This window comes from Cuculus canorus, chromosome 1 (assembly GCF_017976375.1).
Source record: "Cuculus canorus isolate bCucCan1 chromosome 1, bCucCan1.pri, whole genome shotgun sequence".
Classification (NCBI taxonomy): Eukaryota; Metazoa; Chordata; class Aves; order Cuculiformes; family Cuculidae; genus Cuculus; species Cuculus canorus.
The window spans coordinates 179675317-179693973 of NC_071401.1; the positions used below are offsets into that span (position 1 = coordinate 179675317).

The window sequence follows — 18657 nt, forward strand, 5'->3', positions numbered from 1 at the left end:
GAACTCTCTAAAATGGCCTTGGTCAAGGTCCAGTTTGTGTTATTAAATTTCACTGAGCCATATATAAAGAAGATCAACACCTTGTGGATGTCACAGTGTTTACTTACTGAGCTGTTCTTCTTGATGAGGCAAAATATGTTGCTAAGGATACGTGCACACATTATAAGGTCTTTCTGCTCTTGTAAATGCATGTGAAGATGATGTAAAACTACTGGAAGAAGAATATATCGAGAATCTGGAAAACAATGAAGAATGAGTAGAAGCTTCTTACAGAACCATTTAATTGTAATACAGATATAAAATTTGTCTTCAGTCCATACAAGTACTACTGATAAGCAGAAGCTTTTCTTGCTTTAACCAACATTTTTGATAAGCAGAGGCTTTTACTTCATAATCATGACAATCCTAAAGCAAATATATAAAGAATAAACAATATTTTCAAAATCAGTATGTCATCTCATGGATTTAGAAAAACACCACTGTGTGGAATGTGCTAAATATAATAGAAAATTCTAAGTATTTATTGAACTGTCATGCAAATAACCTCAGCATAGTAATACTTGTATTCATAATAATGCAAAATTATGCTCTACTGTTCCCTGCCATGTGACAAGATCCCTTTGAAAGCCAACGTCACAACAGACTTCATCTTGAACTTACGTTATTCTGCAAATGAGTCCTACTTTACAGACAAGCAGCACTTTCAGATTTCTTTCAGGATTTTCACTTTTCCAGATTCCTCACTCCTCCAGTATGAGCAATTTAGACTACTGGTGTCTACATAAAATAATTTGCCTTTCCTCTATTTCATTTTCCAAACACAGCTCTTTGGTGCTATTTTCAATCCTGAACTCTCTCAAAATTATGCAAGATCTTGATTAACATGCTACTTTTTCTTGCTTCTTTTTTCTTATAATCAAAGACAATTTTAAATGAGAAGAGACCTAATATTTACACTTGTGATTAACTTAGTAAACATTTATTTACAACTTGATAAATTGAATGGGCGTTATCTGTTTTAATTTTGTTGGGTTTAGATCTTTTTCCATAATTTTTCCGTAATTGAGAAATTATGTTCTCATAGAAATGTACTTGAATCATTTCCTCTATTAAAATTTTAATGATGATTATGTACTACATTATCTAAACATATTCATCCACTCAGTTTCTTTGTTCATTAATATAATTATTTCCTAAAAACTGAGTTTATCTAGCTTGAAAATTACTCCCAAAATCATTGTGCCTTACAGGTGTTGTTCATGGATTAGTGTTTGTATATTCTTCCCCCTCAAATACTTCCTTTCTTTTTTCTGGGAAAGAGAAAAAGATAAATTTATTCTGTGGCTTTATTTATTGAATGCTTCTTCCACTCACTGAAATACAGTACTCTTGTTTTTATCTATTACTCCCCTATTTTCTTTGTCTAGTTATCCATAGAACACTAGATCAATCATATGGATAAGATGATCTGTACACACTATTTAGGTATACTGTTGTTCTAAAAAAAAATTACCTGCTCTTTTTAAAACGGTGTTTCACACATTATTTAGGTGTAGTTTGTCTCTTTCCTACTGAAGAAAATCATAAAGACTTTATGGCAATAGGCAAAAGGTCATCAATGAATCTAAAACCAGTGGTACTGAAACCCCAAACTGAGGAACAAACAGCCTCTATCCAGTAACCGCTTACTTCTGCAAATGCCTTGGTAGGTTTTCATCAGGCCTGACCTGAGAATTCCAATCTGCCTGAAGCACTGCAGCTGGGCACATGACTCAACGAAACCAACAAGGTTCTTTCTGTTTGTCTACCTTAAAGACCAGAAGCTCAGAAAAGTGTTGCCCCAGGTAGTCTCGAGCTGTCAAGTGTGCACAGGTGCCACCGACTCATCTACTGCAAGGTCTACGGAGTCAAAAGGAAAGCAGGCAGGAAGATGCAGACTTGTGGTTATGAAGATGCCTCTTCTGATTCCCACTGCTAAATCCGGTTATTGATTACTGATGGCTAAAAAAACAGAGCTAATGCCTTCAGCTGAAGCAAAAAAAAAGCAGGAACTCTCCATTCCTATAAAAAAGATCTAGGCTATAGGACATTTGTTACACGGGATGGCTCCTTTTCCCTGCTTTCCGTTAGGCCTTATGCATACTGAATTCTTGACTATCTGGTAATCCATCTTCAAGAGAAGAGATGAAGAGTACTGTGTAAACCATCCTACAGCTCTGCAGTTAGAGGACTGTCCCTGCAGGTAGGTGATAGGAAGCCAAATCCAGGCTGACAGAGCCCTGAACTGAACCTAGTCTTCCATTCCCATTCAAATGCTCAAATCCACAGCTGTTAAAACAGCAATCACAGTAGCTCTTTCATGTGTTACTGGTGTAAGCCTTATCCTTTGAGCCACGGGTCAGCAGGTCCTGTCTTGCAGCTACAACTCAAATCACTCAGCCCACTGAGGAGAAAACAGAATCAGCCCTGTGCCAACACGTTTCTTCTTGGTTAACTCTTGGCAGCTTCCTGATGAGCAGACACAGATTTTGGTACCTTTCCTGAGGTGCTCAGTACTTTGTGTACTGCTTACATGTAAGCACAGCATTTAGAACTCCATTTTGAAGAACAGAAAATCTACATGTAGCCAACCCTTGACTTGTTAATAGCCAACTCTTCCATATCATACGACCTGAAGCACCTCAGTCAAAACTAAGCATCTTCATTCAGCTGTTTCAAGCATCTCATTTTTTGCAAAAGCTCCATAAAGTGATCAGGAACTTTGTTTCACCAAGACCAAACAGATTAGCAAAAAGCAGCTTACAATATCTTGCAACTATACATGGGAGAGAACAGTACCAGTTATCAAACTAACCACCACATATAACGCAGCTTTAGATATATTAATCGTAAGCCCATAATCTAAATACCTGTCTGTCTTGACCTGTATAAGTGGAGAGATGTATTATAATGGTATTACAGAAGAGCAGAGCTGGCATAGTCCTTGGTTTGACTAAAAGGTGAATATGTGAGAAAGTCTGGAGAATGTAGAGTACAACATTTGTCTCAGGGCACTCTTTTCCTTAAAAATTGTCAGCTGCAATTAGAGCCACTGCATACAGAAAAATTAATGAGTGCAAGGAATGGTGCAATAATCAGAACTCCTAGACGTAGCCACTATCCTAATTTTTCTTCTCTGTAGGAAGCCAAATTAGCTGACTCTTTAAAATGCTAATACTTGCCCTTTACAAATATACAGAAAGAGAGGGAAAAAATAATGACATAGAGCTTTTCAAATACATGCTTTGCATAATTACAAAGAGAGACTACTCTAGGCAATCCTTGTGACCTTCCTACGCAAGCTACACTAACATTTATTATTTAATTCACTGCACAACTTTCCCTCTTGCTTTTCAATTACGGGTAAAGCATCTGCACAGACATACAAAACTTTCTTTATGATAGTGAATTTTAAAGATTAATTTCAGAAAAGTGATATTCATTTCAATGACTATATCTGAACAGATCAACAAAACTTCAGCTTGCCTGGAAAAAGAATTAGTGTAACTGAACATTTTAAACAAGTAAACAGCATTCTCCTTCACCAGTGAGAAGCAAGGAAGTTGTTCTTGGTTTTCATAGTTTTACTTGGACCTATTCAATATAAATCTCCTAGTCTGGAAGACCTGGACTTCAGTGTGGTAGGAGAAGAAAACGCTTAAGTCAAACAAACAGTTATCACTGCAATTCCAAAATCAAACTTATATGCCTGCTCTGTAACTGCATGGACATGTTGCTGTTCTCAGAACAGTCAGCTTCAAAACTTTAATGAGGAATGGTTTTCAATTGCCTGTAGTGCAAAAGGAAATCAGAGGTGAGGCTGAGAAAGTCCTCCCTTGCCCTAAAAAAGAGCCACAGATGAGAAGTAACATTTGCAAAGCTTTTGCAAAATATTTTCTGCTCTGTACCACAGAGGTGCTACTAAAAGCTGAATATTTGTATTCAATGCACATATACACATCCCCTCAAAGCTGTGCATTGAAGCACACACACAACTCCAAAGAACAGTATATTGCTGTGGAAGAAAAATTAAGAAATAACTAATTAATCTGAAAAAGATCCTGGAGTACTTGAAAGCAGTACTAAGGATCAAAATGTAAACCCTTTATGTTTTGAAAAAGGGACCGTTTTGTTTTTTCAAATTCTATATTAGCATCTAAAGTTTAATGAATTTTAACTAAATTTAATTCAGTATTTGTATCAACTATTTCAATAATGATAAGCTTTGTGCATTTTTATACCAATTAGCTTGCAGGGATTACTGAGATATCCTACAAGTCTCATTAAAGAGAAGTTTCAAGCCTTTTGAAAAATGGATGGAATAAGAGGGAAATCAGTACCTCTCTTCTAAAACTAACCTTCCTTATCAGTTAATGGTATCTTTTCCTGAACTTGCTAACTTTGACTTCATTTCCATAGGAAGTCTAACATGTATCAACATCCCTTCCATAAGGAAATCCAAAGATATTGTTCTCACTAATGGCACCAGATATTAATCTCTGAATGACTATCAAAATATACAGTTTCCCATGTGTACCTCCTCCTATGATATTCACGATGCAATTCCCAGATGAACTCATTCACAAACACAGACTGCTGAAAGCAGTCTATCTCAGAAAGAAAACAAATACATAATTGTCACTTTCCTAATCTATTAATAGTGGGTTTCAGTACAAAATAATAAAAACAGATAAGGAATAAGATATATATAAAAAATACTTAAAACTTTACATATGAAAGAAATAAAATGAACACATGAAGATGTCTTTAAAACACCAACTTGGGATTTTTCCTAGCTTCATAATGTATGTATCATGCACAGATATGGTATATACACAGCTCCATATATATATACACAGATATGATATACACATGTACAGATATATCACACCATATGATACATATACACGCTATGATATCGACAATGTAAATGGTCAGAGAATTAAAACCCTCCTCTATCTGTTTTGAAAAGTTTCTCCTGTTTAAATGGAAAAGTCCTACACAGTTACTCTTGCGCAGAGGTCCAAACTCTCATATTTTGGGAAGACACAAAGTTTTTTGCCTCGTAAGAAGAATGCTAATTACTGCTTAAGCACATCAAGAAGAACATGGTGCAAGATCCACAACATTCTTCTCTCTAAATTGGAGAGATATAGATTTGAAAGGCGGACTGTTCAGTGGATAAGAAATTGGTTGCATGGTTGCATTCAGAGAGTAGTGGTAGACTCCTCAATGTCCAGATGGAGATCCATGACAAGTGGTGTCCCTCAGGGGTTCGTTCTGGGAGCAGTGCTCTTTAATATTCTCAGCAATGATATAGACAGCAAGATTGAGTGCATCCTCAGCAAGTTTGCAGATGACACCAAGCTGAGTGGTGCAACTGTCACACCAGAAGAATGGGATGTCATCCAGAGGGGCCTGGACAAGCTGGGTTCAAAAAAGCCAAGTACAAGGTCCTACACCTGGGTGAGGGCAATCTGCGGTTTCAATACAGGGTGGGAGACGAAGTGCTTGAGAGCAGCCCTGCAGAGAAGGGGTGCTGGTTGATGAGAAGCTTGACATGAGTCGGCAATGTGCGCTTGCAGCCCAGAAGGCCAACCGTATTCAGGGCTGCATCAAAAGAAGCGTGGCCAGCAGGTCAAGGGAGGTGATTCTGCCCCTCTATTCCTCTCTTATGAGACCTCTCCTGAAGTACTGAGTCCAGTTCTGGAATCCTCAACATAAGAAGGATATGGAACTGCTGGAACAGGTCCAGAGGAGGGCCATGAAAATGATCAGAGGGTTGAAGCACCTCCCATATGAGGACAGGCTGAGAGAGCTGGGGTTGTTCAGCCTAGAGAAGAGAAGGCTCTGAGGAGACCATATTGCAGCCTTCCAGTACCCAAAGGGGCTACAAGAAAGCTGGGGAGGGACTTTCTATGAGGGCGTGTAGTGATAGGTCAAGGGGAAATGGCTTTAAATTGGAAAGGGGAAGATTTAGATTAGACATTAGGAAGAAAATCTTCATGATGAGGGTGGTGAGGTACTGGCACAGGTTGCCCTGGTCTAGTGGGAGGTGTCCCTGCCCATGGCAGGGGGGTTGGAACTGGATGATGATCAGGTCCCTTTCAACCCAAACCTTTCTAGTCTAAGATGTGCTACTCTGTTATTAGCCTTAATTCTTCCTGGTAAAACTGGTTTAACTCTTATCTGAAGCAAGTTAGAATAATATTTAATGCAAAAAAGATAACACACAAGTATTAGAGTACTGATGTATCAGAAATGACAAAGACAGAAAATCTTCTGTGTACAAGCATATGTAGGTCATCAGTTTGGTCATTCAACAAGTATCAACAGGGACGCCTCCAAAGAGTTACACCCAAAATACCAGCAGACTGGAAGCAAAGCCAGGAGGAAAAGAAAAGAAGTACTGCTAGTCTTTATCAGCAGGAAAACCGTCATTTGCGTCTTTTTAGACATCCACTGTAGTGTGCTACAAAGATGCAGAAGTAAATACAGAAAACCGTAAGTCAAGTAAGGGCTTAGTACCCTCTAACTTCTCACAGGAGTCAGGCAGTTAACTGGTTTTGACCACCTTTCAACATCTCTGTAGTTGCTTCCTGTAGGAGGAGTTGAAGTTTAAAAGCACTGAAACAGAAAACTGTTCGAAGCAAGCTATACCAAAGTCTTAATACAGAGCCATTTCAGACATCCTATCCACACATAATCAGTAAATATGCAATATATAACCTGTACTCTCTAGAGAGGCAGGTAGAGACCATATGTATTAAATACATCTCAAATTGTACTAAACATCTGTGCTTGGGCAGCTTAAATCAACCCCTGCATGCCTGATTTTTCAGCTCTACAAAATACCAAATGTATCTCCCAGTTTTAGCAGAAGCATAGCTTTAGTGTCAGTCGATTTCTGCAGCAGTGGGACCTAACATGTTAATCGTTCAGGCCCTTGCAACACAAAATACTTAAAAATCTCAAGCTCCAGATAACAGGATTTGTTATCTAGTAAGTGCCCTCCTCATTTTTAGATATTTGACTAAATAGCTATTTTCCTGCTTCCCATCTAGTTCCAATGTGTTAGCTATCACCACAGCTTGCAGTATTCATCATCTTCATCTGGGCAATGGAAATCAACTATTTTCACAACAGAAAGCCTCGACTTTACATTGTGGTATACAGTTCACTTTGTGCATTAACATAGTCTAGTGCAATTTTTTTTTGCAAGAGGATTTTAAAAGGACTTCCTTCTAGGAGTACTGACTGAGGGTAAGTCTACTTATATTTTTGTGCTATAAAGAGATAAAGCATTAAGGGCAAAAAGACCAAGACACTGATCTCTGCAAGACCTTCAACTTAATGATGACTGAAATGACACTGTAGAAGCATTTTCCTGAGCTTACTCTTCTGGACACTGGGAGTTTATATTACTGACTGATGTCTTTCACGTGAATTTCCCTGTGGTCTGAGAACGGTATATTCTATCCCCACTCTATGTAAAATTTAACTTGTAATTTTCATTGCTTTTATAGGCAAAACAAAGTCAGATTTCTTAATAATGAAACTGGATTTGAACAAAAAAGTGGACACCTTCCACTAGATTGAGTTGCTCAAAGCCTCATCCAGCCTGGCTTTGAACATCCAGGACTCCCATGGGCAACTTGTGCATCACCATCCTCACAGTAAAAAATTTCTTCCCATTATCTAATCTGAATCTCCCCCTTTCAGCTTAAAACTGTTACCCCTCACCCTATCACTGCACTCCTTGATAAAGAGTCCCTTCCCAGCCCCTTTAAATACTGGAAGGCTGCTATAAGGTCTCCCCAGAGCCTGCAGCATGGTAAAATATTTATGCACATCCTGGTGGTTTCTGCAGAGTCTTCACCATTGTAATGTGTTTATCTTCAATGTATTTAGATGGTAAAAGTTGCTGTTTGTATTGAACTCTTATCAGCCAATACCCAAACAGCTCTCATGAGGGCTTTTGATAAGTAAATGAACATTTATTTGAATTCTTTAGATCTCTTATATTTGAATTCTTTTATTTCAAAATTAGTTCATCTCAAATTTAATATTTGCTCACTTCTATGGGTTTCACTTGGAATAGAAAAAAATAACATCAGGCTCACCACTACACAGTTTTTCTCCTGCACAGCAAATATCTATGCTGTTACACACTTTATGCACCAAGTATCACTTGCATTTGTGTAGCCTTTTCATGCTACATTAAGAAATGAAGGATTGAAAGTGCTGAACTAGCAAGTGTTACACAAATAGGACTTAATGGATAAGTGACGATCTGTTTGCTGAACTGCCCCCAAAGGAGAAAAAAAGGTAAAAAAAAAAATCAAATTAGTAAAGCCTTTTCCTTATATTACTTAAAAAGCATAGGACAAACATCCTTCATAGGCCTATTTCCAGCAGTAGATCAAAATACAACTATATTTTAAGAGTCTTTGTCTCTAAAACACAAACCGCTAAATGTAACCAACTGTATTCTCGTAAATGAGCAGCTTCTACAGCACAGCGCTTCAAGAACTGTTCCTTGGGAAGCACTACTCGGAGCAACATTATTCCCTTCCACTGTGTACCTGGCCTGTGTACCAAGCATACAACTTGAGTTCCTTCTCCACAGGCAGCCCGGGGTAACCTCACCTGGGTTAGTGTATAGGTGACTCTCTACAGTTTTCCCAATACTCTGCAGTTTAACAGCTTGAAGGGACTCATCTCCATGCATGACTGATGGCAAGCTGCCCAGAGCATCATGAACCAAATTTGCCACTTCTCTCACATCAAAGAGCTTCAAAAGTTCAGAGTACACTGATGGGAATGAGCTGAGAAACACAGCCTAGAGGAAAAGGGCAAAAATGGTTAGTCAGATATTGGAGAATACTTTTGACATCTATAGAATTTAAATAACGATGGAAATTTAAATAACTGTAGAAACATGCCTGGGTTTACATTTCAAGGGTAGTTAGTAGCTTTAAAACTGGTCGTATTTTCAGCAGAACTATCCTCACGTTCATTAATGGGCTTACACTTGTGACTATTTTCCTTTAAGCATTATCTAATGATTATTCATTTCTCTCAGGACAAAGTGAAAGTACGAAGTTCAACTTAGAAGAAAAATATTTATATTTTACAGATTCTTCAGTATCTATGTGTGAGAGGAAATTTTTAAAAAGATAACAGAAGCAAGTTGGTAACAGAAAAAGAGTGGAGTTTTGGTTTGTTTTAAGATAAGTACTACGACAGCCTCTATTTCTTCCATTTTTCAAATAATGGACATTTCTATTTTGGAATGAGACAGCACTGGCAGTCTTAGTTCACTTCAACAATCCCAAAATAGGGTTATAAATCCATTGCTGAATATAACATATATGGAAACAAAACACTTGGGGAAAAAAACAATGGCAATGCCAGAGAAAAGAAGCCAGAACTGACATTCCCTTCTTCTTCTCCAAATCCTGTCGATTGAGAAAGCTACTCATACCTCACACCTTCTTCATACTGGTGTCAGAGCAGATGCCATTCAAGGTTAAAGATACTAAAGAAGAATTCTAAATGTGGGGTTTTTTGTATCATTTTATTACCTTTTTCACTCCCCCTGCTTACCTGACATGAGATGGAAGAACCACCTCTCTACTCTGTTCTCTGATTTGCCATTTTCTTGGAAAAACATCCTTCTACAGAGCTTAAAAAATTAATAATTCTTAACAGGTCTAAAACACCTTTTGTTATAGAAACAGGGGAAGAGGACGGAATATCTATGAGCTGTGGAAGTTGGTAAATCTATGGTACTGAATGCAGAGAGACGTCTTCTATGTATTTTGCCTCTGCACTTTAGCACTAGTCAATTCTACTGTCTCCATTGAAATAAAGATATCAGCTGCTTATAAAAATATACAGTTCATCAAGACTTAAAATCTGTCTTTTATGAAGCATGAAAACTCTTTTATGGCTCAAATTATTCAGTTCCAATGTGGTTAAACTAACCTATAAAATGCCCAGAGAAATTACTTTATTCATAACCAGCAACAGAATAATAATAGTAACAACAACAACAATAATATCAATAATATCACAATTCAAAATTTAATATTAGATTTAGGAATATCTATGCCAAGCATATTTAGAAGCTGCTGGTATGAAAATTTCATACAATAGGTAAAAAGGTATGAAATGCCCTTTTGGTCTAGCAAAAAACACCTTTTCTTTCTTGGGAATACAGATAAGGAATGCATACGTTTTCTGTATTGCATGTGGTAAGTGGCAATAAGCAAGGCGCGCTTGAAAACTTACTTGTAGTTGGGATAAAGCACTAGCTCCTTTACTTTCTTGGGAAAGGAAGAAGCGTACTGACATAAGAAGCTCTTGAATACAGCAGCGAAATTCCTCCTCATTTTGTCCACCCGTGGCAATAGAGAATAACCTTCGAGACTGGACTATATATTTAAAGATATATTCTTGTGCCTACAAATGTCAAAATCATAGATAACTCATAAAAGTTACCATGCTTATCTTTAAATAGAATACATGCAATGCTTATATCATTCAAATAATGACAAAGGCCTGAAACAGGACATTATGTTATTTAATTTTGGCAATTCTTTCTATTGAAACACTAACAACATTTCAAAAGCACATACTCAGAAATGCCTTCATAATCTTCACAAACCAGGGAACACTTGCTCTCTTTCGACAACTGGAAAACTGCAAAATCCCAACACTGTTCCCTCTCCCCTTCATCCCTTGCATGTCTTTGGCTACAGAAACACCTACTGCATAAACACACAAGGCGAAAATAGGAAATCAGCTCAGACTTTTTAGCTGTTCTTAGAATACGTCTACTTGTTAAAAGTTCTTTCCCTGTCAACTGTTAACCAGATAATAAAAAAAAAAAGCTTAAATTAAGTCGCAAAAGTGTTGAAATGTAAATTAATAATACAGTCCTTACCTACTAGCAAGATACTTAAGTTAACAGCAGCACAGAAAAGCACAGAAGGGTACCACACTGATATTTTATTTCCAGGCTATAGTATCTGTCCTAAATGGGATTATCGTGTTGTACAACTCTGCCTGATTCCACATTGTGCTCTACTTATGGTACAAAATGGGGCAACAAAATCACCACTTTCAGTAGACTTTCCTGGTGTCAGGTCAAGCATGTATGTCTGCCATTTAGATTTAGTTATGTGACAGATGTTAATACCATCAATCTACATTTGATTTCTTAAAACTAGCCCTTAGCCATGTATATCCTCATCCAGCAAGGAGCATACAGCTCCAGAGCCTAGTGGCTCCACTGATCAACTTACTGACAAAAGTGAGCAATGAATAAACTGACCACAGCACTCTATAATTAGTACTACCATTCCACCATTTATGCATACGCTGCTTCATTTCCTAAGTTAAACCTGTTGGTACTGTATGAAAACATCTCTCAAACACATAATTGCCTTTGAGGATTTTTATTACCTTTAGCACTTCCTGTATGTGTTCGTGCAGCTCCACTTCAGTGACTCGATCAATATGCCACTTCAGGACTTTTATAAGATCTCTAGAATAGCACATCAGAAAGTTTTATAAACATCAGTGAGAGAAGGGTTAACTTTGCATTTAAAATGCAAACCAATAGCTGTCAAGAGAAACGCTAACAAAATCAAAACATAGGACTAGAATTCACCAATCATTACAGGGGCCCAATACTACACTTAGTTTTCAGTCTGCTGAAAGCCTAGTAGATCTCTGACCAGTAGGAAATAATACCAGCATTACACACGCAGTAGAATGTTTTTGACAGGGATACACAAGCTCAGCTAAGCCAGAAGAGTCCCTGCCAGCATGGAGCACCCCTGCTATTCCACACATTGGTTTGCTGTCGCATTAAACTGCATTGGTTTTAACGGAAGTCTAGGTAGCAAATAAATACAGCGAGCACAGCAAACTAAGCGGTACTTACTAGTGCACTCTTCTACACAGACAGTGAACACAATTGCAGCTTGATTATATTAAGACTCCTGTTTTTCAAAGTAATTAAAATAAAGAAACCCACCAAAAGAAACAGCTTTTAAAATTAAGCCAGTTTTAGAGCATTAGCAAGTAAACTTTCTTGTAACTTAAAGAGTTATTTTACTTTCTCCTTAATGGTCTAAATCTGGGCATTCATACAAGCACTGCATTTTAATTTCTAATGCTATAATTTAATTTAATCTAATAATTGATTCTGCTTAGTCTGCAAATAATTTTCAGTATTCAAATCAGATAGAAAAAATACAGACTTCACCTGTACACAAGTGCTCCTGCAAAATGACTTTCAATGTAAGTGTCCATTACTGGCTTAAAGTGGTGAAACTTGCTGTCCTGCAGCAAATTAATTATGTGAACCTAAATGTGAGGGAAAAAGAAAAAAAAGGTGTTTTTTTTTGCTTTTACTGAGTTCTTAAATAGTGTTAAGCATCATCACAAAACGAAACTTACCAAACAATCAAATACTTTTGATCCATATTTTTGAGAGTTTTCATCTAAAATCCCAAATAAAGTGTCTAGTGTATCTTGAAGAAACTGGAGAGAATAAGAGACAGTTTGTTATTGAAGGGGTATTTCTGTGACAAGCAATACATTGTCCCTCTCATACTATCTAAAAGGATAGAAAGGTGTATATATACCTTCACTATTTCTGAACCATCAATTTCTTTTAATTTTGAGAGGCAACCTGCAATTTTCTCTGGGTGGGTTCTCCATTTCAGAAGGTCAAGCATATCTCCTGCAAAAGCAAAATGCCAGATTAAAGTTGGAAGCAAAGCAGCACTGCAGATTTTGAATTCTACTACTACAGTCCACTCAGCAAAACTTGGAGTCATTAAAACAAAAGAAAACGTCTCAAGATTGGCTATCATAGGATCTGCCCAACAATAAATTTTCATTTCACCCTATAACTGCTCCACCAATAGAAACAGAAACCCACAGCAGACATAGTAGTGGGTCACTAAAATCGGTCTCCTGTGGCAGCTGTATCAGGCAGTGTTGCTCACACATCTACCAACTACCATCTTAAGAAAGGTAACTATTTTGCTATCTCTCATCCCATTGAAGGATGCCTTAAGGAGCTGGCCTGACAGCTAGAAATAGTTCTCTAATTATTCGTTTGAATGTATTTAAAATACTCATCTTCCTATGCCTTTTTAGAGAACAAACACAATGCCTCTAAGATCCTGCTTTATAATAAGCAATACAATCTCCTCTGGAAAATAAACTCTGACCTAAAATATACCTGTGTCTTCACACTTCCTCCATTCTAATTGATTTTCAATTCAGCTTTATTGACCAAAATAGTAACTGCGTTATAGATGAGATTACTTCCCTGTTTTCCTCATCATTAGCAAGCTCATACATCTGCTGTAAACAGATGACATAAATGTTCTAGAATTTGGGGGTTTTAGAGACATCGTATTGGTGACACAAATAGGTTCTTCTGTTTAATACTGTTCATCCACTGGCTACAGCAGAATCCCCAAGTCTCTCTCTGTTAGGGCACAATCCTGCCTTTTGCACAATTAGATTTGATCCAATTTCTACTCTTTCTTATTGTTTGAATCCAAGTTACCTTGCCTTTCAAATGAGGAGCCCTTTCATCTACTTAATAACAGCAAATGTCATTAACAGGCGCTCTAGTATTTCAGGTTTTAGTGAAGTAATTCCCATGCTTACCCCCTTCTACCCTTTTTTAAAAGAAATCATTCCCAGGCCAAATTCTTCAGATCTAGTAGTGTTTTCTTTCCACTCAGGAAGGAAATTCCTTCCACTAAACCTGCTAGTTACCTTTTAGCCTTTATTTACCAGTTTGCAATTCTTATTCTAATCTATACCTTTTCTAATTTCCCATGTGGTATGTACTGAAGTCCAAATGCTTTAGACCTGCTATGTTTCCTCTGAATAATAATAATAATAAATAATAATAATTATTATTATAGAGAAAGATTAAGAAGCTTATTCTGGCATTATAGATACACCTTCGATAAACTCATCTTACAGCACACTCTATTTAGCTACAAGTCTGCTTTTTCATCCATTATTTCTTGTAAATACTTGCAAAAAATTCACTGGAGGGTGATGGCGCAGTTAACATCTCTGCTCTTCCACCTGTCTTAAATGTAAGTACTCTATTTAGTACTCTTCGGTCATGTTACTGTTTTCAGCTTCAGAGATATACTGAAGTACTGATGTACTGAAAAACCACCCTGCTATGAGACTGGGAATTTCATGTCCCATCCTATTCAATACCCTAAAATAGAACGCTGCAAACTTGGCCTGGCTTTTCAGCAGTTTTCCCTTGATCCTGACCCGGGCTGAACTCTGACACCTTGCTGGTTTTTTCTCCATCTGTTCCAGGTTCTCTGCTCACTCCTCACATTTTCTGCCCATGACTCACTTGCTCAGGTTACAGCATTGTTTTATGTTGCCCTCAGTAAAAGCTCCATATATTTTTGAATCATGGAATTAAATCAATCCTGAAGCTCCTTTACATACTACCTCCTCATTTCACTAACCCGCTTTTCAGAATTTCTCAAAGCCTTGCCCTTTGAAGCAGAAAATCTTAATCACCGTCCAGTCTTTCCATCAGTTTAAGCTCAACCACAGCTGATCACTGTCTGGCATTGTCTTAGAAGGATCCACTTCTTCTGAAATGTTCTCAGTACTTATCAAACTAAGAAGCTAAGAGTAAGTTTTCCTCTTGGTTCGGCAACTGTCCGGGTGCTTTCTACCACAGGCTCTTTTCACATTCAAGTAACATTTGAGCCACACCCATCTTCCTGTCATTTCTTTCCCAGTTTGTTCCACCCAAGCTCCTCTTTCCCGCAACAAGAAATGAAGTAAAATCTCTGTCTTTAATAACACTAAATAAACCTCCACCTATATTCAAATCTTGCCAGAGGTGCTAATGGAAAACACCCTACATGCTATCCCACTACTATTTTGTTGCTTTAATTGATTTTGGAGGGCACAGATTGGTTTTATGCGTATATATATCTGTTTTTTATTTTGCTTCACCTTTTGCTCATATGGAATGATTTGGATTAAAAGATATCCCTGAGTTGCACTAAGAGTGCTGAAAGGTCCAACATGTGCATCAGAGGCACATCCCAAAGATCAAGGACAAATTATATATCTCAGTACTTCTTCTGTCAGGCATTTTCAAGGAACAAGCATTACAAATAAACACATGACCTGCATTTGTCTTTAGGATAATTAAATGAAATTCTACACTTTATTGTGTTTGAGCCTCAATTAAGTTGAGAAGTAGTGAGACTACCAAAAGCTGTCAGGTCATAGAAGGAAAAATATTTCTTTACAGGTTTGCTGGAGGAACTTCATGAGAAGATAGCTGATACTCAGTATTAAGCATTTGTAGGGGAATTAAGAAAGAAAATGTCAGACACTCACTTTAAAGCACTTATTTCAAGGAAGATGCTAAGGAGGAAAGACATTGCTGAGATAACGTTAGCAAATAGCCCAAGCATAAATGACATGAACAGAAAATGTGATGTATGAATCACAAAGGAAAGGGATAGCAATGTGTCATGTGTTAAGAGAAATGAGTATATAAAATTGTCCCCCAAAGTAAGCCCACTAGGAAAACATAATTTCAGAAAAGGGAAAAAGGCAATGCTGCTGATAAATTTCGTTGAAGAAGAAAAACATTACCAATGCCTCCTCTTATTCATGATCACATTTGTGCATTAAAAATAGGCTACACCTGACTTACCACTCCTGCCAAACAAAATACTTCCCTTCTCAAAGTCCATAATTTAAATCCGAAGTTCTAGGTTTAATAAAAGGTTTAGAATCACATGTATAAGGAAATGGTTTGGGGTGACCTTTCCATCTCTGTCCTATAAATCCTGAGACATCAGAATCTGGCCTGGTGTAGCAATCCTACACTTCAAAAGGCAAAAGCCGAGTCCCAGAACAGCATTCCTCTTCCAGGAGGCTGCTGCTGCGGTTTCCAACACCCCTTCCAAACTGGGGTCACTCTGGAAAGCTGCTCCCTGGTACTTTTGTTTCATTGATCACCAGCTTGGCTTTTTTAAAAGGCAGATAGATGGATTACACCTCTGCCTTGCAACAGACGTGCTACTCTACTGATGAACAGCCGCTTACTGGGAATGTGCCGATCAATGCTGAGAAATGCGTGCATGCCAACTTGCTAAAATATTCTGACTTTCTGGATGGATTCTGAGTCTCTAGCAAGCCGAGATCGCTCATATTTGTCAAAACTAAGCAAGACCATATTGATAACTACTCAGTATAAAAATTGTATATTCTCTCTCGCTCTTTGGGTATTTTTAGGATAATTAAATATAACTATCCATCTAAGAATGTAATATATAAAAGCTGGTATAATATATATAATATATAAAAGCTGGTACACTAACTGATTAACTATCCAGGATAAAAAGTGAAGCTAAGGAAAAGCTACCTGGCAGACAGATTAGATAAGGAAGCATTCCTGTGAGATATGCGGACGAATGCACAGACTGCCCTGGTTAGAAGGTCTCTGAAAACTGTTTTAAAATAACCCTAAAAACCCCTCCACAGTACCCAGGGGATGGAAGTTATGGATCCCAACAACTAGGAGTCGTTCTCCTTACCGGAGTCCCCCTAATTTTAATATGCATGAGAGCTGATGGCATGTGGGAACAACTAATGAGAGAATGACAGCTGAGTAAAATTTCCCAGTAAGAGAGTAAATTTGTGCCCTAATTCAGTCACACCTTTTACAATTCTGTGTTTGGGGTCCTCTACCAGCCTATGGCCAGACCAACAGCATAATTTTCAGTTCATATCTAGGATGGACATTGTGGTTTGTAGACACAGGCAGATCTCCAAGAACTTCAGAAAAATCTCAAAACTTAAAAACAGATTAAAAAATGATCAGCAATTTTCAAAATATTCTAATAAAAATGCTTAACTAAAAAAGTAAGATCTTTTTAGTCCTGTATTTTGAAATAAACATGATACATTCTCTCGGGGATAACTGAAGTAATGCTCACATGACCAAATACCCACATGCTTTGCTCTATGTTTATTTTCTGAGCATGCAGTAGGCTTTGGCAATTTTTTGTTTAAAAGAATGAGGATTTGGAAACTCACCAAGATGAACTTCCCAAAGATCCTTGCAGAAAATATAAGCCTGTCTATTGAAAATATTTCCACCCTCTGAAGTACTGATGAAATAACTGTTAACTCTTTCATAGCTGAAAAGGGGATCAATATTATTCATGTATTCTACACCCTCTTACTAAGAATACAGCTATTAAAAAAAAGGGGGAAATATTATGCCCTATGTGATACATCTATTTACTCTAAGGACAAAATAATTCCTGTACTGTGAACATATATTAGTACTATAACCCCAGACAATAGTGCACCTATTTATTAGTGAGACACTTAAGTTCTGGGTAGAACTTTCATGCACGTTTAAGTACAAGTGGATTCATGTGACTTCCTAAATCAAGGCTTTTAACTGAAGTAAGTTTAGTCTCTGATTGCCTAGTAGCAACCTTTGGGAAAATCTTCTCTTGGCTAACTTCTATTACTTTGAAGTGAATTGCTAGCTATGAGAACTCAAAATTGATGTGCACAGTGAAACAGACCACCAACTATTTGCACATAGTTCTATTTTGGACAACTGATGAAAATTTGGATGATTATTTCAATTTAGAAAGCTGCTCTAGTTGTTATTAAACACCTGTAAATAACTTGCAAGCAATTAACAATTTCTTATACAAATAAGAAGGTAAAGACACAGTCATTCACACATGAAAGAGTTAAGCAAGATGTTAAAACAGCTCAAAAAAGAAAAAATAAAATAAGACTGTGGGGATATTAAAGAATGGTCAGAAACACATTACCAAGGAAATCCATAATATTTAGAAATTTGTGGAAAACTGTTGTTTAAGTAGTATTAAACGTTTGTTAGCTTTAAGGAAGAAAAGTGACACAACAAAAAAGCAATATGTGCCTAATTAAAACCAAACCGCCACAGCCCAAAGCTGACAATAAGTATCTCATAAAAACTCTACAACAAACAGATAAGAGGTTTTGTTGAGCAGCTGGGTTTTGATAGTTGATGCCAAAAGTGCTCCATTTGATTCCAACATCATGTTAATCTAAAATGCATTCTTGAACTACTTAAAATCAGTGGTTTATCATACTTCTTTAGTTTCCATCCGGATATAAAAAATTAGGAAGAAAAACAGTTTGTAAAGTGGCTAGAACATAAGCTATTTTTGAGTATATCTATGCTTGCTTGGCATGAAAAAGGCTAGCTATCACACTCATTTGAATTCATCATGTTTAAATAATCAACACATCCTACCATTTTGTGTGAGTTTAGTGGAGCAGAGAAAGGATGTAATCCAGAAGGACTCTTTAGTGGTTTTTACTGCTTGGCTGTTGTTTCCTAGGAAAATTCCCTTTGAAAAGGGGAGTTTGAGGTAGCGACTAGAATCCTGAAGGTTTGTGTTTTCTTCACACTGTGAAAACAAATCAGTTAAAATAACTGTATTGCATAAAAACAAAGGACCAAATTTTTAAATTGTATGCATTATTATAGTTTCC

The 18657-nt window shown here is 37.2% G+C and overlaps 1 protein-coding gene across 4 annotated transcripts in view; it reads right to left on the reverse strand.

The window, feature by feature from the left end:
- The window catches only part of DOCK4 (dedicator of cytokinesis 4), a 248507-nt gene that overhangs the window by 71856 nt on the left and 157994 nt on the right, over positions 1-18657 (reverse strand). For all 4 annotated transcript variants that reach the window (XM_054056438.1, XM_054056437.1, XM_054056436.1 and 1 more), the window contains exons 17-24: positions 18416-18572; positions 12702-12799; positions 12514-12597; positions 12320-12420; positions 11512-11593; positions 10336-10506; positions 8689-8881; positions 108-235 (exon numbers count right to left, since the gene is read on the reverse strand). In XM_054056438.1, the coding sequence (XP_053912413.1) occupies positions 108-235; positions 8689-8881; positions 10336-10506; positions 11512-11593; positions 12320-12420; positions 12514-12597; positions 12702-12799; positions 18416-18572 (1014 nt within the window). The remainder of the gene's footprint in view (positions 1-107; positions 236-8688; positions 8882-10335; positions 10507-11511; positions 11594-12319; positions 12421-12513; positions 12598-12701; positions 12800-18415; positions 18573-18657) is intronic.